At 47.6% G+C, this 21,562-nt stretch overlaps 1 protein-coding gene and 1 long non-coding RNA gene across 28 annotated transcripts in view; one reads left to right on the forward strand and one right to left on the reverse strand.

The window, feature by feature from the left end:
• Positions 1 to 21,562, forward strand: part of TCF7L2 (transcription factor 7 like 2) — a 198,775-nt gene that overhangs the window by 174,803 nt on the left and 2,410 nt on the right. For 5 of the 27 annotated variants that reach the window (XM_039237585.1, XM_039237586.1, XM_039237593.1 and 2 more), the window contains 8 exons: positions 249 to 351; positions 2,399 to 2,485; positions 7,702 to 7,842; positions 8,423 to 8,582; positions 8,926 to 9,033; positions 14,121 to 14,169; positions 14,759 to 14,809; positions 16,094 to 16,166. In XM_039237585.1, coding sequence (XP_039093516.1) covers positions 249 to 351; positions 2,399 to 2,485; positions 7,702 to 7,842; positions 8,423 to 8,582; positions 8,926 to 9,033; positions 14,121 to 14,169; positions 14,759 to 14,809; positions 16,094 to 16,166 — 772 coding nt within the window. Of the gene's footprint in view, positions 1 to 248; positions 352 to 2,398; positions 2,486 to 7,701; positions 7,843 to 8,422; positions 8,583 to 8,925; positions 9,034 to 14,120; positions 14,174 to 14,758; positions 14,810 to 16,093; positions 16,171 to 16,788; positions 16,862 to 20,317; positions 20,323 to 21,562 lie in introns of all 27 variants that reach the window. The other 22 variants (XM_039237588.1, XM_039237594.1, XM_039237599.1 and 19 more) reach the window with 14 other exon arrangements.
• On the reverse strand, positions 19,395 to 21,244 carry LOC120235339. Its single transcript, XR_005529389.1, has 2 exons — positions 20,982 to 21,244; positions 19,395 to 20,698 (listed from the first exon to the last, which is right to left on the reverse strand). It is a non-coding gene; the product is annotated as an uncharacterized LOC120235339 (long non-coding RNA).

A 21,562-nucleotide genomic window follows, 5' to 3' on the forward strand; every position in this document is an offset into this window, starting at 1 on the left:
GAGTCTGAATTTCCCCAGTGTTCCCCTCCATCTAGAATGATGAAAAAAAAAAAACAATTTTTCAAGGTAGGGTGGGGACAGATAGTGAATGAAACTTACCCACAGTTCTTAATGATCATAACCATGAAAAGACTCCCGCCCGTGTTACAGAAGAGATGTCTCCGTCATCCCTTCCCTGTTCCCGTCCCCTGACAGTTTTCTTTTTCCTTCTCTCCTCCTTGTACCTAAACTGCTGCTTCTTCTCTCAGGAATCCCTCGGCCTCCGCACCCTCCAGATATATCTCCGTATTACCCACTATCGCCCGGCACCGTAGGACAAATCCCCCATCCGCTAGGATGGTTAGTACCACAGTAAGGAGTTCCATTTTTTAATTCCCTTTTTGTTTTTTACATGGGCATGCTTATTATTTATTCTGTGTGTGTGTGCGTGTGTGCGTGCGCGTTTCAGAAGACAGGAGTTGCTGAGGTAGGGCCACGGCCTGGTGGGGAGGCCCATGGCGAAGATGCTCCTTGAGGTGTCCTGTGGGGAAGCAGGCGAGTCAGTAGCCATTCAGATGGCTTATGTAGCAGAGAGGTCATTGATACTTAGCCTTCTGAACCCACAGTCCCCAAAGAATCTAGGTTTCTCTCTGTGAACAAAGGTGCCCTTCAGGTGCTTGGAGAATTACAGAAGGCTCTGAGGGCTTCTATCAAGGGAAGCTGATCATGGCACTTCCGCTGGTGGTAGCCCAGAGTGGAGTCCCGCCATTGCCATCTTGGAGGCGGCACAAGAATGGGAACAGGCAGAGCATGATTTTGAGATCCAGGGGTGAGAGTGGGGGGGGGGGTTTATCTTCTCAGAACCCCCTAACCCTTAGCCCCCAACCCCATCCTGACCATTACTCCTCAGGCTGGCAACAGGAGTGGAAGTGCCTGTATGTTGAGAAGCCCCAGTATTCAACCAGCATCTCCCTGAGGTTCTTGGTTCACCTCAGTATGAAGGGCCGGGGTGGGGCGTCTGGCATCCCCTCCTCCACCCTGTGGGGCCTTCCTGAGTGTCACCTGGGGTTCCTGGCAGTGCACAAGTCATCAAACTGCCTTTTACGATTTGTCTTCCTAGCACCCAGTCTTGCTTTTATAGTACCATCCATTAACGTTAGACACTTAAAAACCGTGTGTTTCACAGCCAGAGTAGAAAGGCCTTTAATGCATAAGCAGACTGTGCGTGCATGAGCGCACATGAGTGTGTGTGTGCGTGCGCATGCATGTGTGTGTGCATGTAATATCTGTTTCGTGACTGTGTTTGTATGTCTCTCTCCATGTTTATCAGTGATCTCTACTTGAGAAAACAAGGACAATTTGTTGTCTTAACAGGAATACCTCCTGGTAAAACTCTGCACTTTGGGTCTTGGGGAAGACATCCTTTCATAGTTCTGGCGAGTTCCCCCCCGACCTCCCGCCCCATCTGCCAGGTCCACCCTTATTTCTCTAGTTGAACAGACTAGAACTAGTTCTAGTTGAACAGACTAGAACTGCCCTGCTGTGTGAAAAACAACTTGTATTAGGTAGTAGCCATACAATATACCGACCGTGTCTGTACTTCCTGTTTCTCCTTCATTTTGTTTGGTAGGGTAGATGTGGACGTGAGCTTGTGTCCCATTTCTTCCTCAGAAAATGGGGCCATTCCTCAATAGTTCTCTGTCATCAGTTGCCCCGTTCAGCTGATGGGGAGATATTTGAAGGCTAGATAAAAAGGAATAGCCAACTCAGACAACCCTCTGTCAGAAAAAGTTGTGTGTCTTTCATGAGGATGCTATTTTGCATGTTGCTGTATTTTTTAATTATTGTAATGAGGTGTGATTGTCTATTGGTTACCCACAATTCTTCTTGGGGACTCTCCCCCCGGTAACTCTTGTCAACACTTGTTAATTTGACAAAAGGCTACAAATTAAGCTCTGTTAATTTAATGTTTTCTCACCGAGATCTAAATACCGAAAGAGGCCCAAAGCGCAACTGAAGTCCTTTGATTCACTGTACTTTATTTTGGTATAAATTTACATTCATTATTGTTTTCCTTTGGATGTGTAGCCCTCAATTAGTGTGATGGCTCCATTAAAGCAAGCGAGACTTCGCCTTTAATTATTACAACAAAACACCTAGTTTCAGCTTGGGGAGAGGGTCTCTATTGACATAAGCAGAGGTTATAAAATTTAATTAGCCATTCCTATCAGATTGATGGCATTCAAATTGTTCTGTGTTTCTTCCCTTTGATCCTTCCTGTACAATCCCCAAGATTTTTGTTCTGATCAAATGAGAATAAAGCTTACTGTGCAGAGAGAACTTTCCCTTTTTCTTCTTTTTCTTTTCCCCACCCCCACCCTCGTTTGCACTCTCTTACTTTGTGCCCCCCTCTTTATAGGCAAGGTCAGCCAGTGTACCCAATCACGACAGGAGGATTCCGTCACCCCTACCCCACAGCTCTGACTGTCAACGCCTCCATGTCCAGGTGAGTTCCAAGAACCGGCACCTCCAACCAAGTCAACGATGGGCGACTTCTCAGAAAGTTCTCTAGCCAGCTACCAGGCCATCCAGGGGTGGCACCTTCACGTAGTTCTAATGGTGTAAGACCGAAAGGGCACTAGGCTTTATTCCTAGAAAATCCTGAAAAATTAATCTGAACTTGAAAGGTAGGTGATGTTGGAGTTTTGAGGTCGAATCTTGGAATCCATCAATTGAGCTGTATTTTTTTTTTCTTAAGAATTGAAGAAGGCAGGAAGAAGTAGTTAGGACCTGACGGAACTTATTAAAATGTTGTTTCTCTATTGCTCTGTACTGGGTAAGAAAGGGAAGGGTGAGGGTAGTTTTATTATTATGTAAAGGACAGTTTAAGGAAGGGTATGGCCTTTTCAAAATCCAGACTTTTCGCCATCCGCAAGCAGGGACACCCCCTGCCCAACCACAGCCATCTCTAATGCAACACTGTCACTTAGAGTCATAAGGTGAGTCCCATATGGAATTTTAAGATTTTAGTAGACACAGTCTGTAAAAGGTTAAAAGTGGGGGGGGGGGGGACACGAGGTGAAATTCTTTTTAATGATGTATTTTATCCAGCCCAATATTGTCAAAATATTATCACCTTGACATGTTATCACTGTAAAGCAACTATTAATGAGAGGTTACATTCTGGTTTGTACTTCGTGTTTGAAATCTGATAGGTAGTTTACACAGAACAGCCCATCTCAACTTGGACCGGCCCCGTTGCGAGTTCTCAAAAGCCCCGTGTGGCTGGTGGCTACCACATTGGCCTGTGCAGCTCTAAATTTTGGAAAGTTAAAAAAAAAAAAATCGTGTGTGTGCAAAACAAGACTTTGAATAGAACCCATCAGATAACCGGCAAAGAATTCCTACACCCTGACAAAGGATGTGCCTATGTTTACTCTCCGTAAGAGGAGAGCATCTTCAACTTCTCATTCAAATATTGTGGGTAACAACCTCCCCACCGATGTCTCAGACTTTGTATGAGATGTTTTGCCCTGTTTACTTGGATATAAATGGTGAATTCTTCTGTTAAAAAAAAGGCGTGTGTGTGTGTGTGTGCGCCTTCATATCTCTTTAAGGCTGGCAGTATGTGTGTAGTACACACACACATACCCTCTATGTGTATCTCGATCTTTCTGACCCCCTCTTCTCCTTTTTCCTCCCTCTAATTAATTCTGGCTAATTTTTCAGTGAGTGCTAGTTTATTTACAAACTGGTTGGCAGCAGTATGTTTAAGTAGTCACTAATTGCACCTAATGATAGTTTTATTTTCTGTTCATCTGATTTTCAGTCAAGTTAATTAAATCGGTGGAGGTTTAGACTTTCCTGATGGGCTGCAACAAGTAATCCATTTTGATGATGGCCCCTAATTAAATTAGCATGCATTACACGGCAAGGACGCTGTCCCTAGCATCTGCCCCCAGTCTCTGGAGTCAGCATGGAAACCCAAGGCCAGAAGAAGGGGTTACAGAGACAGGACGGGACATGCCAGCCCCTCTTCCTGCTTACAAAACCGCGATTTCAGTGGGGGAAAGAGGAAGGATCACTTTCGTTTAGGAAAAACAGGCCGTAGCCCACGTAACATTTGTCATTATGCCGCGGAGATCGCGTAATTTTAGAGATCCGCTTCCAACGTGTGATAAAGGGCCTCCGTTTCAAAATCCACACCAGTATTGGTTAGGCAGGCAAATGCTTGTGTGTTCTCTTCTCCGGCGAGAGGAAGAAGGTTATGTTCATTAAATAATGTCATCCCAACCTTGCGAAAAGCATGGGAACGAATAGGGAGTCTCCCAGGAGGAGAGCTGCTTCCGAGCGGCCCCTAATCCACAGCTCATCTTCCCAGCGAACCAGCATTTATACGGCGCACCTGATTGTTTTTCATGTTTGTTTATTCGGTGCATTCTTGAGGTTAAAAGCCGTGAAATAATCGGAGGATAGGGATTGGGGTTAAGCTTATCGATTGAATTATCATTAGGAGGTTAGTCGATGATTTAGAGGTGGGCAGGGGGGTGGAGGAAAGGAAGGCAACAGTGAGAGGAAAGGTTAGGGGCTCAAGGTGCAGGGGGAGGCCGCCGATTCCCCAGGTAGGCCTTATGAAAGGTAGCTAGTTAAAAAGCGTATACAGCAAATTAAATACATTATTGTGGTAATGGGGCGACAGAAGTATAGGTCTATTATACTTATGGCAGTTATAGGAAACGTAGGCAGCTTGCCCTGTTCCAGAACACCCTTTGATATTCATTCTATTCAGCAGCGGGGCCAGGACTTCTCAGAATTAAGTGATGGGTCATTATACTTTAAACACCATGGAGAAGCCTAGATTGGCAATTAAACAGCTCTTGCTGACACTCACTTGTGCCACCCTGTGACCCCCTTTAGATTGAGATGTTGGAGCTCCGGGCCCTCAGCCTGCTAAATTGGTGCAAGGCTCTTCTCCTGACGAGAGCGGGCTCTGAAATCTGCCGGCTTCAAAGGGAGAGAGATCATGTATAAACCATAATGTGGGTGCACCGTGGCTCACAAAAAATAAGGCAGGAAGAGATGAAATGTTACAAGTGCAAGGGGGAAAATGAGAGAATAATGACAAACCTAATGCAACTCAAAGCAGGATTGTTGCACAGGAAAATGCATCCCACTGCTTGTGCATAAAATCAAGGCCGGCAGATGACATCCAGTTAACAGAAACGTGTCAACAGTGAAGTGAAGTGAGCGCGAGCAAGAGAGGAGCCCCTGAGACAAGCCAGAAACAAAAATTAGTTGTCCTTAACAAGTTAAGGTTCATCATTATATTCTGGCTTGGAGCCATAAAAGCAGACGGGGGTATATAATGAGCTGCTTAGAATTTTTAGGGTGTTTATTGCATTTCATGAAATAGTTGTCTGCAGAAAGGAATTTCTTAAGCAAAGGTATGCATATAGATCGCCCCCCTCCCTCCACCCCGTTTCTTTCTCCGCTATGCATTTTTCAGATCTATGAATATGTGTGTAGGCATGTGAACTTGGATGCATTCGTTCCTCATGGCTGTGCCGGAAATTTTGCCCCACTCCAAAATGTGCTCGGACTGTGGTATCTGCCTGCGGTATTTGGTGTGGACGGACACACACACACACACACACACAGTATTTTTCTCTTTCTCTCCCTCTCTCTCCTTCTCTCTCCCTTTCTATCTCTCTCCCCACCCTCCCCCCTTCTCTGTCTCTCTCTCTCTCATGTCTGTACACATATTCTCATTCAGCAAGAAGAGAACATATGTATTTGAGGAATGTCAAGCCTTTAAAATTCACAGTAAAAGCTGCCACTCCACCCACTGCTTCACCCAAGGGCTTCCAAGAACACATGTTCTTAACTTATGTTTCCTCAGAGGCCCTCGCGCAGTGGGAAGGAACAGGGTGTAACATGGGAGCCCAAGTACCTCCCGAGGGTTTGCTTTTCATTTTTTCACGGAAAGGGAATGGAGATTATTTGTTTTTTTGTTATTTTTCCTCTTTCTCTCTTAGAATTTTTCTTTTTTTTTTTTTCCTTTTTTTATACCCTAAAGGATCCACATGGTTCTTATTAAAAAATAATGTCATTGTTACCAAACTCTGATACTGGCTTAAATTTGTACAGGCAATGGCAGGAGAGGGCCACATCAGGATGGAATTGCTGAGTCAGATGCCCGCTGTGATTCTGGGCCCCTTCAAAACTCTACATCATTCCTTGGTATTTTCTCTGTTACCCTATGCAGATTCAGTTAGCACTTTAATTTTTTTATCCTTTTGCAAATTAACGTTTGCTGCATTATTTGTATTAACTGGAAATGGTTTTCCATTCCAGTCCACCTCCTTGTAAATGTAGGATCCCCTTGAAATCTCCATCTTGATAAACCCTTATTAGCACTCCCAGCTGCCACCAGAATTGGCCACCTGGAGAGCAGGTCTTCATTCTCTGGATTGTTCGTGGACTGCTCTTGCTTGGATTTATTAACAAAGCATCAACGGCTTGACCTGGGCTCTCCTTCACCTGAACAGCGCCCTGCCTGCTCATCTGTGTACTCTGTCCAGGTTGGAGCCTGGGGGCAGCCATTTTGTTTTCGTTCAGGGTTCCACCCTTTGTGCCCCTCACCCTACTATTCCTGCGGTAGTATTATTTTAAAAAGGAAGATTCTTCTAACCCACGCATATTAGAAAACGCGAAGCTGTTTGTCTGATCCTGTTGTTAGTTCACAAATGGGCCAATGAGCGTTTTAAAATCCGCTCTTTCTGTATTGCCTAGTCTGCACTGTAGGGAAATGCCAATTCAGGGCCTAACGGGGATTTCAAAGAACTTTCTTAAAAATGGACAGTTTTAGAGGAGAAAACAACCTTTACTCATATATTTAGAACTTTGATAGTCATTTAGAAGGCCTTTGAATGCATAGGCAGTCTATTAAAGTAAAAGTAACTTAGGAATCCTAGAATCTTAGAGCGGGAAAGGGTGTACAAATCAGAATTCAAAGCTTCATTTGTGTGCGTATATAAAATACAGATTTTTTTTTTGCGTCTTTCCCTAAGAGGATATAAGCTTATTTAAAATGTCTGTGACTTATGATGAGAACCAGATGGGAAATATCTGGATTTTCCCCGTCTCTCTGCCTCACTCTCTCTCATTCCTGTCAAAACGATGGGGGCACATTGGCAAAAGAAAAAGAAAAATTTTATTGCACTCCGTCAACAGAATGAGGCCCTAATGAGGCCTGCGTGGCATTGTCAAAAATGTGTGTATACTTCAACCACGTAAATATTTTATTTAGCTGTCGATATGCAACAATAGATTTCACCTTTCATTCTAGAGCTGATTAGGACTTAGGAAATTGTCTTCTTAGATGCCACTAATAATGCCTCAAAAAACAAGTGGACGTGTGATTTCCAGCAGGTAGCCTAAGCCTACTTTTCTGCCCAAGTACATCCGTTATATTTGTCTTTCGCTAAAGATGTTAAAAATCATAATGTCTCTTGTCAGTAGCAATAATGAAGGGGAAGATTGGCTTTAATGACATTATGAGAATCATTATGTTTAATTTATCGCTAATTAATGCTGACAGGTTTCATATGCCTTGGGTTGCTTTCATGTGAGTGTTACGTGCTGGGCTTTTTTTTTTTTTTTTTTAATTATGTGTACACATCCCTCCCCATTCATTCATTTTGATTCTGACGATTTACACAGCTTCCTGTCTTCCAGGTTCCCTCCCCATATGGTCCCACCACATCACACTCTACACACGACGGGCATCCCCCACCCGGCCATAGTCACGCCAACGGTCAAACAGGAATCCTCCCAGAGTGACGTCGGCTCACTCCATAGCTCGTGAGTGTCGTTGCTCTCTCAGTCGCTCTCCTTCCTCATTGTGTCTTGCCCATTTGTTGACGCGGTGGCTTCTGGGTGGTGGCCCTGCCCGCGGTTGGCCATGGGGCATGTGCCTCTGGCCAACACTTGGCTTGGGTGGGCTCTGGACTCTGACACAGCGTGGAGTTCATGGTTGGTAGCAGTGTGGGTGTACTTGTGTGCTTGGACGAACCGGGATTTGCAACCACGTTCCCCGTCCCTGACCCACGACTGACCGTTTGGAGGTCTGTCCTGTGAGCAGGAGCGACACTGGCCGAGAACGAATCAGCCACACTGTGCTTTCCCCTCTGGCTTGGGAAAGTTGTGTGTCTGAGACACTTGAGGAAGTAATTATGAAATCTCTCTCTTCCCCCACACCCTCGCTAGGATGTTTTTGTTCCGTTTTCCAGGGTGGAGAAGACCAAAAGTAGAAGCGTGCTTCTCGTTCAGAACTGCTAGGTTTGGGCGTTGAGCAGATAGGGAGACGGGTTCTCTGCTATGGAGGAAGTTGGACCTTGCGATTGTTTATTGGGTTGTGTCTGTCTATTCTGTCTATATCCAGAAAGCATCAGGACTCCAAAAAGGAAGAAGAAAAGAAGAAGCCCCACATAAAGAAACCTCTTAACGCGTTCATGTTGTATATGAAGGAAATGAGGGCAAAGGTCGTGGCCGAGTGCACGTTGAAAGAAAGCGCAGCCATCAACCAGATCCTGGGGCGAAGGGTAGGTAGCTCCCTCATGGGGCCGAGGGGGAAGAATGGACTGGGGCATGGCGGGTGGCATGACACAGTGTCCCCGTCCCTTCAGTCACGTTCTGACTCCTTCAGTCATCTCCATGGAGTCAGGACCAGAAATCCAACGATGTTCAGAACGGCCACCGCCATCCTCTTCCCCCAGCTGCAGAGAGAGGGAGAAAATGAAAGCGTGAGAGTGATGACAAACCGGGTTTTGTCTCCGTGCTGCTGATAGTGCCAGGACCCTGCAGATCGGACCCGTTTCTCACCCCTAGCCACAGTGTAGTGTGTGATGTTTTGTATGTCTCTCCCTGCCTCTGTGTCCCCTCCAGTGGCACGCACTGTCCAGAGAAGAGCAAGCGAAATACTACGAGCTAGCCCGGAAGGAGCGACAGCTTCACATGCAGCTGTACCCCGGCTGGTCCGCGCGAGATAACTATGTAGGTATTCGTTTTCCTCGGAACTAGATGTTGAGTGTTCATCTGCCCGAAGGGCATTTTCCCTGCCAGCTTGAATCGGGCCTCAGAACCCTGCAGTCTGCCCAGTCCTGGGACCAGTAACATCTTGCCCGAGCACCAGACCGGGGGCTCTTGTCTTGACTTCCTGTAGGGCTCCATCAGTGTGCCATGCTCTTAAAGGAGGAGGGAGGAGGCCAGTGTTCCGTTGTCCCAGCTCGGGATCCATGGGGCTGACTTGGGGCTGTCCACACCTCCTTGCCCAGGTCTTTGAAGAGACATAGAGCTAGGATATTCCTAATGGGGCTTCTGTGCTTCTCAGCACACATGGGGCCTTACAGGGAAGACCGGGAGATAGGGGTGCAGAGAGAGGGCTTATTAATTCCCACTGGTCTTCCAACACGCCCTTCGCCTTTAAGAGGGAAAAACGAAACGGTTGTCCTATGCTGTGGCGCAGTACAAGTTGAAAGCCTAGTTTGTCCTGAGAGGGGCATGATGGGAGGATCCCTGAAAGCAGCCAGTGGCCCTCACCCCCTGGAGGGGTAGATGAAATGCCTCAGGGCCCCGGAAAGGTAGGAAGAAGGGCTGTGCTGTGTGATGGGTCTTCCTGGGCTCTGTGCCGCCTGCAGGGTTTGCCCAATTTCCCCTCTTGGGTTTTAGAAAACACTGTAGGATTGTGCTGGTCCCCGGGATTGTCATACCCGTGATTCCCGTTCTCCCAGAAACTCGCTCTTCTCCGGAGACCTCTGTCCCCTTTCCTTGTTATCTCTTGTTCTGCAGCTTCCCAGTAACGTCCTGGGCTGGCTCTCCTCAGTGGACGAGAGGGCTCTTATTTACCTGATACATTTATTCTACGGCACTGGGTTTTATAACGTGATCTTTAACCATCCACTCAGTGGGACGGGAAAGATGAAACTTGCCTGAATGCCAGCCATGGGCTTTTCCTCCCGCTTCCTGTCGGTGTCACGGACTCACGGAGGATTCTTTCGGCTGGTCAGTGCCCCTGACCTAGCTCTCCCATGGACGACGTCCGTGGTGAAGACGCTCCCCGCGTGTGCGTTGGGATCAGTTCAGTGTCGGTTGTGAACATAACTGCGCACACAGCATTTTGGGGCTGCAGAGTTAAAGCAGTCATGTTTATTCTCAAAACTTACCTGCCATCAGGAAGCCACGGGCGTCCTCGTGAATACGTGGGTCCCGAGTGGACGCTGTTTTCTGCTTGCTCTAGCTATTTCTCATACGTTTTGCTATGTGCTTGCTAGTCAGCTCTTCAATGGGCAGGTAAGGGCATGTGGAGAACGCAGACTGTTGGGCTTGACTCCCACGTCTTCATCGCTGCCCTCCGCCCACCTCCCCTCTGAGCCTCACGGCCCCGCCCACCTCCCCCCCAGTCCCCTCTGGCCCCGCCCACCGCCCTCTAAGCCCGATTGCCATTGGCTGGCAGCATAAAACTGGTCTTCCCGGGAATTGAAACAGGAATTAGTGCCGGTGCCTCTCACTGGAACGTTGGCGGTGGTCAGAGTCCTTGTCATTCACAGATGGTGACGACAGGGTCTTAACTGCGTGGGACCCTTTACATTTGTCCTCAGCATGTGTTTCTTGGGGAAGCTTTCTGGAGCGGAAAGGAAGAGGAGAAGAAAGTTAATGCTTGCCCACCAACGTGCTGCTCACCCCCACCTGACCTCGAGGTGGAGGTTTCCAGCAGCAGGTGGGCTCTGCAGCCTCCTAAGAGCAGCCACCTCATTCCGGGGCAGTTGTTCTCTTGGTTTGGGGTCACTGGCTCTTAAGATTTCACCTCCAGCTTCTACCTGCTATAGACCTAATTCTCGGAGTGATCTAGAATGGTGGCACAGAGAAAATTCTGTTCCTCTGTCGACATCATATCCCCAGCAGAGATTTGGGGTCAGGTAGGGCCTTCGTGTAGAGCTTTGCAGGATGTGCACTGAACCGGAGTGCCATTTACATCCGGTCTAGGTGCATGGTGCCCCTTGGGGTTGGGCAGGGAGACATCTCCACAAAGATGCCAGGCCAACTTCGTGATAACTTCCAAAGAGTGCTGCTCTTGGCTTGCCTGGGAGTCAGTTAGACAGCTATTGGCGCAGGCTTTTCGTGAAGTGCTTTCTAGGTTTTAAGGTCCACGAGGCACCTTCGATGACTTCAGCTCAGAAGTGGTTTGGTGTAATAGGGGAGACTCTGATAGGACTTGAAAGTGTAATTAAAAATTTTTTTTTGTTTATTTATTTTGAGAGAGCGAGCGCACACATGCAAGTTGGGGAGGGGCAGAGAGAGAGGGAGAAAGAGAATCGCTGTCAGTTGTCAGCTCACAACCTGATGTGGGGCTCACACTCACAAACTGTGAGATCATGACCTTAGCCAGACACTTAACTGACTAGGCCGCCCAGGCGCCCCAGACTTGAAAGTTTAAAGGTAGATCTAGATTTGGGGCTGAAGAAGCTTTATTTCTTGAACAGGGTACTGTCTGACTCCTCTCAACGATGGCTCCTTACACATGAGTGTGAACACACACGCATCCTCCCCTTCCCCTACTGTGCCCGAGGAAACAGTCTGTGGAACAGGGGTCAGAGTTCAAGGTTTTATGGGTTTGACTGTGGTGAAACTTGTCAGCTTGGGGAGTTTTTCTTAACTGACTTGACACAGAAGTTTCTATACATTACTCTGGTCATTGTAAGTCCAAAGAGTCCTTCTGGAGAGTCTCCGTTCCTGCTTTTCCAGCCAGGTGGTAATGGAAGGCTTTATATCACCCTTAGCAAAAACAGGATTGAGGAAAACAGTCGCATGTGGGTTGTGGGACCTGGCACATTCCGGGGCACAAGAGCAAACAGAGTGGTCCCACAGTGCTCTCTAAGCCCTGGCATTGTGTTAGACCATCACTTCCTTTCTGGTTCTTCCAGATTAGGTAAAGGGTGTAAATCCTAAGCCATTTGCTCATCTTGAGTTTCTCCCCTGCCCTTACCTCCATATTTAGGCATTTTCTTTTGTTACATTTAAGGAGATAATGGGGTGGCCGCCCCCCTTTGAGTCACATCGCCCTCTTCACTAAATAGCATTTACTGTGCTTCCTCATGTTGCCTTCAGATGAAAACACAGCCCCTGTCCTCTAGAAGCCTTTGGTTTAAATGAGCCTTTCCTCAGTCATGAACATCTCAGTTATAGATCCTAAACTGACAGCTTCCCCCGGGGACTGAAGCTTTTGGCCACCTTTCAAAATATATTGCGGGAGATTGGAAACGGGTGACCGCTGTATTAAAGAGGTGACCAAGGAGCCTTTGGGTGTGTGGGTGCCAACGCCACCTGGAGTTGCAGTGGTTTTCTGTGCCTAGTGTCCACTTCAGGCTCCTAAATACACCGAAAGTCACCCCTCCTGCCTCTTCCAAGATAGCCAGGCGGCACTTTGCTGCTCCCCTAGAAGAGGCCCAGACACAAAGACGGGCTGCTGAGGCTCGTGAGAAGACCCCATGAATTCTTTTATTTATTTATCTTTCTGAATTGCTTATCAAGGAACATAAAATGTGTCACAGCATTTCACACTCCAGGCCAAGACAAACTCCCCAAGTGGTATGTGCCCTAAGACCTGAGAGAAGAGAGGGGCTTCCTCTGAGACAGTTTGGCCCTGAGCCCCTGGATGGAGCAAAAACCATGGCGTCTGAACCCTGAGGTTCTAGGACCTTCCGGGTTGCCAAGTTTACCACCTGTAACTTTCTTTTCTCTTCCGGACTTGCCGTCAACACACCTTGAGCACCTTGGGGCAGAGGCAATATTTAGATATTCTGAAACAGGTAGAAGTGTAGGCCAGTCCTTTTTACTGGTGACGTTTCAGACGTCCCAGGCATCTGACTCCAACAGATAGAACTGCTGCTAGTGAGGTGAGAGAGGACAGTTTCAGATCTGCAGTGATGTCATCACGTCTACAGAATTCTTCATATTCCCGCAGCCACAGCCATAGCCACAAGCAGACAGTAAAGATAACAGGTTGGAGAATGTGAATGTTCCCATGCAATTCATCCCCTGTAATCAAGGAAAACCTTCCCCAGAGGGCAAGGGATTAAATATGGAAGGCAGCACAGCCTCGTAGGTAAGGGCTGTGGAACCCAGACTGCCTGAAGTTCCCGCCCTGGCCTCAGCGTTGGCTAGCTCTGTGAGCCCAGGAAATTCACGTAACCCCTCTGTGCCTGAGCTTCCTTACCTATAAAATTGGAATGCGGGCGCCTGGGTGGCTCAGTTGGTTGAGCATCTGATTTTGGCTAAGGTCATGATCTCATGGTTCATGGGTTTGAGCTCTGCATCGGGCTCCGTACTGACAGCTTAGAGTCTGGAGCCTGCTTCAGATTCTGTGTCTCCATCTCTCTTCCCTCTCCCCTGCTCATGCTCTCTCTCTCTCTCTCTCTCTCTCTCTTTTGCTCTCTCCCAAAAATAAACATTAAAAAAATATTCTTAAAAAATTACAATTGGGGTGGCAGTAGTACATGCTGTATAGGATAGCATGAGGGAAACATGAGTCAGTATGCATTGCGCATTGAGAATCACGCCTAGCACATAGTACATGCTCAGTAAATGTTAGCTACTATTACTAGTAAAGCCCCAACGAAAGCTTTCTTTTGACTGAGTATGAAGACCTTTTGGTCTTAATAAGGAAGAGATTTGTGTGGGGCAAGGGGGCTTTCTTAGCCCACACGGCCATCTCCACGTTCATCTGTCCCTTGGCTGTGGGCTCTTGGACCACTCCCAACCCTGCGTCTCCACACCTCCATGAGTCTTCCTCAATCCGTCCTTTTCTTGAACCCTTCTGTGGAATCGGATGCTCTGGGTCAGGTTTGAGGATGGACATAGGAAGGTGGGGAAAGCAGTCTCTCTTTCTCTCACCCTCTGCTGAGCCTTCCTCTTCCCCTTGTTGGGTGTGTGCGTCCGTCTGGGGGTCAGAAACACTCTGGGGACTGTGGGTGTGGATGGAGAGACAGTGCTGGGCCCTCCTCTTCCTGCCTTTCAGGTGAGCCCAGATGCCCTCTCCCATCTGTTGCCTGAAATAATTGCTTGTGTTTTATCTCTTCATCCAGGGGAAGAAGAAGAAGAGGAAAAGGGACAAGCAGCCGGGAGAGACCAATGGTAAGTTAGAATGCGGAGGAAGGAGGAAGGAGCGGTACTTAATGAGGACCACTCTTTTACGTTAGGTTTCTGTCTGGGGGAAGGCAGGAGAGATTCAAGGCCGGGACGTTGCGGGGGAGCCCATCTTAGCCAGCCTTTTTTGTTTATGCATTTTAATTAATTGCTTCATGACTGCCCTTTTAAAGCTAGTAACATTCATTGTTGCATGAAAAGCACATTGTAATTCTAGTGGAATGTGTTTTTAAATAACCGCAGAGCCTGTAACAGGAGGGAGGTAGGCATGCCTATGCGGGATTTATGCAGTCTGCTTATTTCGTGTGTGTCTGTGTAGGGATGAGGAAGGGGCCGCGGGAGTAGGAAGGGGTGTGTGTGAGTGTTTGGTATTAACTGGGCTGTTCCTGAATGTTCTGATGCATGCCTTTACAGTGGTAAATTGCACCCAATTTAAATTAAGGAGGTTTGTCATTCTCTAGAAGAAATTAGAAATACTGCATAGGCAATCTCAGAAGGTCCCCTTGGAGAAGGCCAGGCTTTTACAAACAACAACAAAAATTTTGAAGGCTTTGTATAATTTGTTCTTTTTTTTCAGAACACAGCGAATGTTTCCTAAATCCTTGCCTTTCACTTCCTCCGATTACAGGTGCTAATGTCATTTTGAGTCATTAAAATAGTCGATAAACTGTTTTTTAATTTTTCTTGCCATTATAGTTTTATTAACATTAAACACGTATGACATTTGAACATCCTTTAAAATGACCATCTACACGGTTTTGTATGTTTCGGTAGATTTTTTTCTCAGTTGCTTTTGTTGTTTTTTTTTTATTTTTTTTGAATTTACTTTAACTTTTGCTTTGTTTATTTATTTATTTATTTTTCCCATAACAGTTGTTTAAGCAGTGATGACAGTGACTTAGTGTTGAACTAACTGTGCAAATTGAATATGCAGTATTTCTTTAAAAGAGACTGGTTAAAACAAAAACAAAAACGAAAACCAACCAAAATGGAAGGAATTCAGTAATAAACCTCCTTAATCTAATGGCATTTTCCGTTGCTCCCACTAAGTTTTCTCACGCAAGCATGCATTCGCAGTATGATTATTTTCTCCTTCGCTTTTTTTTTTATTTTAGTTTTTTTCTTCCTTTTGCTTTTCTGCTCCTAATTTGCAAACCCACTAGCATTTTACTGACTGTACCTGCTTAAAAGCTGCTATGAGCTTCTGACTAACCCTGAACAGCTCATTCACACTGCCTGTTCACCTTCATCTGTTCTTAACAGTAATGAAAATCGGTTTAAAAAAAAAAGAAAAAAAAAACCATTTCAAAAGCTGCAATATCCCAGTACCACAGCCCTTTTCTTTCTTTATTTCTTTCTGTTTTGTTTTGTTTTGTTCTGTTTTTATTCGTAGTATTTTTTTCTTTTAAACTGTTGTATTCTGAGAAGAGAAAAGCATGTTACAAACTTAATTCCCTCCTTCGCTTTATTTTCTTCTTTAAGAAAAACAAATTGAGAGAGAGCTAGCACAAAAAAAAAAGAAAGAAAAAAAAGGAAAGCAGAACCAAAAGAGGAAAAATGTCACTTAAACATTTAGTTTTTCCGTACCTAACTTCCCTTTATCTGCTCAAAACGAATCGGAGAGACAGTCCTTAAAGAAGGGATACTGCAGCTTTATTTGCAACAGCTAATTTCACCAGTTGAATAAGAATGTGATTTTTTACCTTTTTTTTTCTTCTAATTAAAGAAAGTTAAAAATCGAAAGTCGATATTTTGTAATTAGTAACCAGGTCATTGATTTATTCCCTTTTTTATTTTTATTTTTTTCTTATTTGTATCTTTCTCTCCCCCCCCCCCTCTTTCCCCCTCTCTCTCTCCCTCTCTCTCTCCCACGTCCTCCTCCTCTGCTCGCTTCTCTCTTGAACTCATTCAGACCTGAGCGCTCCTAAGAAATGCCGAGCGCGCTTTGGCCTTGATCAACAGAATAACTGGTGCGGCCCTTGCAGGTGTGTATAGATTTCCCAGATTCGCTGTGCTGGTTTGCAGCTGGTCTATTCGGTCCTTTTCTCTCCCCTTCTCTGGCCTGTTGCTTTGTAGCTCTGTGTGTGGATCTTAGGAGACATGAGGGTGCGGGACACTGCTCTGTGAGGGATGTGCTTCCTCCCCCCGCTGCTGCTAGCCAAAATGCCACTGTAAAACAGCATCATTTGTGCCTCCTCGGGTCAGCGACAGCCAACCCCAGCGCGCCCCCTCCCAGGGACCGTTGCCTGCCAACCCCCTTCCTCATAACAGTTCAGGATGGGGCTCAGTTACATCCATCGTAATCCTGGCCTAGGTAGAAGCAAACAACGTCACCTTTTCCCCTCCTTCTCTCTCTATTTTTATTTATTTTTCCTTGTTGTTTTTTGGTTTCCGGTTGTTTTTTTGTGTGTGTGTGTGTTTTATCGTTTTGTTTTATTTTTTTTTTCTTTTGACTCATAGAAGTCTTTTTCTTTCATGTCCTTGGTGAGGAAAGACAATCAAATAGAACCGAGGTGCTAGAGAAGACATTTGTAGCTGAGATGACACATCCAACCGAGCATGACCCACCATTGTGTTGTATTTTTTGTGTTTACCTTATGCTAACAGATGCAAATACTCCAAAGAAGTGTCGGGCACTGTTCGGGCTTGACCGACAGACTTTATGGTGCAAACCGTGCAGGTATATTACCACCGTGAGGCCTTTGGGAAAATCAAAGCATTCTGTCCTTCTGATCCCGTAGCGTGTCAATATATTTTGACCTCATTCCCATCTCCTTCCCCACCGGCATCAATGACTAATGATCCTCATTCTTCAAAATTTCCTTGCTAATTTTATGCCATATCCTCTCCCCCACTTCCTCTTTCTCTTTCCCCCCACTTTGCGCTTACAAATAACATATCTGGATCCCCAGAAGGACTGAGACCGCAACCTTAACAGACCAGGACAGGCCCCTTACCCCTTTTGCTTTGAACGCCAGCATCCTGGAACTGGCCCGGTCCATGGCACGCGTGCTGAGCGTAGAGAGCCACCATTTCCAAAGGTCTGAAATGAGCTCACACTTGGCAGCAGTAGCATTCCCGTGCACTTGGGAGTCAGGACACTTGGAAAAGGGCTCCGGGGCAGGCGTTTTTTGGTTTTGTTTTGTTTTGTTTTTCTTTTACGTTTGAAAACCACATGTCTCTGTACAGAGGAGCTTAGCTGACATTGTTTTACAGTGCTGAAAAGAAGCGTGGCATTGAACGGCGTGCACCAGCTGAAGGGCTGCAGGCGGTGGTCGTGCGGTCCAGTCCTGCAGCATTGCTAGCCTGCAGGATTAAAATATATATTGGATCTATTTAGAGAGAGAGAGAGAGAGAGAGAGAGAATATTGCTTCCAAACTGAACTAGAAGCGTGCAAATTAAACACCGTGTTCCGCCTGCAGGTTTCCACCCAACCTGTAATTTCAGGGAAGGTGTAGGTACTTCCTTCTCGGTGGAGGGTTACCAACTCGTTCCTGTCTCATTTCCTTTCCTTTACTGACCACCTTTGGTTAAATTTGTTGTTTCTTTGTTCTGATACAAGCAGTCTTTGAATTTGGAATATTATGATGGTAGGTATCTCAACCCCCCAAACGCGCCTTCCTGTTTGTAGTGCCTCCCTGTCACGTGTCCCTCTCTTCCATGCCTCTGCCGTGTGTTCCGTGTTTAGACATTAGACCAGACGTCCATCCCATTAACGTGCATGCCCACGAGTCTCCCGTGTCTCTTCCCCTCTCCTGATGCCTTGCGAGGGACTGGCGAAGTGCCTGGAGTTGGCCGATCGTGTAGGGGAGAGAGGGCCCCGAGCATCTTTATTGGGAGAGAACTCCGCAGACAGCCGTCTGCCCGCTGAGCGAGGATCCCAGGCCCGGAGAGAGGTTCTACAGTCACTCGTTCCGCGAGATGGCAGTGTTCCCAGAGGTGACAGATCCCATTCCCACGCAGTCCCGGGGTCTTCTCTGGGCCACAGAAAGGAGATTCGTGATGCAGTAGATGAAGCGAGTTAGGTATTTAATGAGGCCTACCCAGCGAAGTCAGGGACTCTGCTTACCCTGTCTAGGCAGTGAGTTTGTGGCAGAATTTTATTTGTGCCGAGTAGGAAGCTAATTAGCTGCAGAATCCTCTTCTGAGGCGCCCTGGCGTGGTGAAGGATTAGCTACTCACAGGGCTCACTCCGGAGAGGGCTTCTCACGATCTGTAGAAATGTATGGCTGAGGCCATTGTGCCCACCTCGCAATATGGTGTGTTGCCTGATGGGGCTGATGGGGCGGGGGCCGGTGAGTGGTGGTTTATGAAGCCCTTTTTTTGTTTCAAAAGCACTCGCTTCAAGTTAGACTTGACATCCCCCCCCCCCCCCCCCCCACTGAAAGTTACAATTGCTAGCACTGGCCCGGATGGACATCTCCTCCTCAGGCCCAGCCTGCACCTTGTGTAAAGCCAGGGTGTGGTCATCTTCCCCAGAGGCCAGAAGTTTCGTTGACCTTTTTACAGAAAACAGAAGCAAAAACCAACAGCGGTGTAGCTGCCTCATAAGCACGATTTGCAAAAGTGCAGCTTCGAGGGGCCAGCCGTCCGTCCGCGGGCCGCGGTCCCCCGTCGTCTCTCGGTGTTCTTTCCCCCCTTGACCCCGGTAGAACTTTCCTGCTGGCCACTTTCCTTCTGGTGGGGATGTTTTTCGGACCCTAAAAACATTAGCAGATGCACTGTAGCTGGTTGAAGGGTGTAATTCCAAAACAGGAAAAAGGAAGGACCCTCCGCTTCCTTTCAGAACTCCGTGAGGAGCTAGAAGTGGAATTTTAAAAGGCCGCCCCTTGATTGGAGTTGGAGCCAGGCTGGGGGAGGGCAGGCCGATGGGCTTTGCCCCCTGTTCCCCTCCACTTTCCCTCCCAGCCAGGATCAGGCTTGCTGCTAAATCAGTAGGACAAAATGTGCTTTCCAGAAAGAAAGCCAGTTACAAACAATGAGGCACTTTCTGGCCCGTCAGAAATGTGTGTGTGTTCCAGGTGTTCCCACCGCCTTTTGCTCGGCCACCTGTTAGAAGGAGTGTCTCGCTGTCCTTCATAGTCTTCATGTCCCATGTTCAGAATGCTTCCACTCATCCCCTGGATGTGAACCCCCGTGTCAGCAGGAGGGCGGGAGGGTGAGGGGGGCGCCAGGAACGCTCCTAGCCAATCAGGACTCTCTGCTCGCTCCACAGGGTTTCTAATTTTATTTGACATTTGAGGACATTTTAACAAGATTCTGTTTTGAGCCCACCAAGTTGCTTTCCCATCTTTTTACTCTGCCCTAATATAGCATGGAATGCTGCTTGACATCACTCCCTTGTTTCCTGTGTCCCCTTTTCTCTTCCCCCTCCTCCCTCCCCTTTGTCCTTGTCCTCTCTCACTTTTGCTTATGCCCCGCCCCCCATCCCCACCCCTCCCTTCTCCCATTTTTTTAAAATGCATGGACATCTTAGTTTTTTAAGCATGTTTTGATCTGCAGGCTAAGGTGGTTTAAAATTCTGAGAGGCTTAATTACTTATCTCGGTTTCTGGGATGGGAGCGGAACCCACAGTGTGTTTCTGTCTATCCCAGAGGAGAAAAGAAACCTTTCCAAACCGAAGGTGAGGGGCGCCGCCCTCGCACGCCTAGCCTAGAGTTCCTTCCCCCCCCCCCCCCCCGTGGGGGATCCGGTAGACCCTGAGGCCTCCACCCAGTGGGTCTCAGGCCTCTGGGAGGCAGGGAAGGCCAAGCATGTTCCCTCCTGCCCTCCCTCCTCCCCGCCCTCCCGCCATCTTGCTGAGTCCACACCCCATGCACTGAGGGGCATGAGCAGACACCTCTAGGGGTGCAGACGCGAGGAGCAGCTCCTTACACCCCTTCCTTTCAAAGGCCAGTGACATCTGACAGCGGTTGCCTTCAACCAGGCAGCATCTTCCTGCTTTCCAGGGATGGGAAACCGGCCGGCGCTCACACGCTTGTTAGAGTGTCATCAGCCACCGTTTTAACTGTGTTCGAGGGCTCCTTAGGTCAGCACATTCCCTGTATCTGCATTATTTTTACAGTAGGAGTGGGGCTGGTTCCCGGATCACATTTCCTACCAAATATCGTCCCATCGGACTGGGATTAATCGTAGGAGAAGCTTTGAGGTCACAGGCTCAATTTCTTGAATTGATTTCCCCAACCTTTTGATGATAAGCAAGAGGGGCTCTGAAATTATCCTTCCTATTTCTTATGTAAACGAGAAGTGCAGAGGGGAGGCTCTGGGTTCGGCGCAGGGCAAAACGGATCTTTCCGGCTTGAACACTAATCCCGATGACCCCACACCCCATACGTTCCATGCTGTGATTCCCCTTCCCCGGCACTACTTCGTCGTCGTCACTTCCTTATGACGGGCTGCGCCCTCCGTCCACTGGCCTCGGCATGTTGACAAGGGCAGGATGCCCCTCCATCCCATCCTCACTGTCTCTCCTTCCAGCCTTCTCACTCTGGGTTGGGGGAGGGGAAGACCCCAAATCTTTCAGAAAAACCAAAAAAAAAAAAAAAACAAACCAAAATCAACTTTGAATCGTAATTTAATCCACAACCTGCAGGCCATACAACCAGTTATTCTTGTTCCTTTGGATCATTTTCTGTTTTTCTTATTCTTCCCCCTCCCCCACCTTTGTTTATCCTCTTCTACCTGTTTTTGGTGGTTTTGTTTTCGTTTTTATTTTCTGTTTTTTGTTTTTTTTTGTTTTTTAATTTTGTTTCTGGTTTTGTTTTGTTTTATTTTTGTTCCTCCCTCCCCCTCCTCTCACCTGATTCTGACCTCTCTTGATTTGGTGTGGTTCTTAACAGACAAGCCCAAAAGCTCTCTGGGCGCCGGCAGCCTGGCGGTGGTGGCGGTGGTGGCGGTGGTGGCGGTGGTGGTGGCGGTGGTGGTGGTGGCGGTGGCGGCGGCAGTGGTGTAAAAACGTCTAAGCCTCTTGCTAGCACTGCCTTCAGCTCTGTGGGCTCAACAGTCAGAGCTTCATATTGAGAGGCGCCTGGGGAAGGCGCCCTCATTCTCTCTTGCGCACACTCACACTCACACACACTCACACACACTCGGGAGTAGGATGGTAGCGGTGGGAACGGAGATGTGATGGGCCAGCCAGGGAACGTCTAGGCCGAAAGAGAAAGAACACACTTGTCGGTTGAATCCCAGCGCGGATGCAGCCGCTTTCTGGCAAACGGGTGCCGCATCCTCTGTCCAGTCTGCTCAGTGGTACCCGGGCCGGGTGGGGTCGCGGGAGGCGGGAGTTAACGGGGGGAGGGGAGCAGGTAGGTGGGGGAGGGGGGTCTCCAATGGTAAAATGCGCTTTGCCAGAGCAGGCTCAGATGTGGGGGGGAGGGGGGC

Source organism: Hyaena hyaena, unplaced genomic scaffold, assembly GCF_003009895.1.
Source record: "Hyaena hyaena isolate Hyena2069 unplaced genomic scaffold, ASM300989v1 scaffold_128, whole genome shotgun sequence".
Lineage (NCBI taxonomy): Eukaryota > Metazoa > Chordata > Mammalia > Carnivora > Hyaenidae > Hyaena > Hyaena hyaena.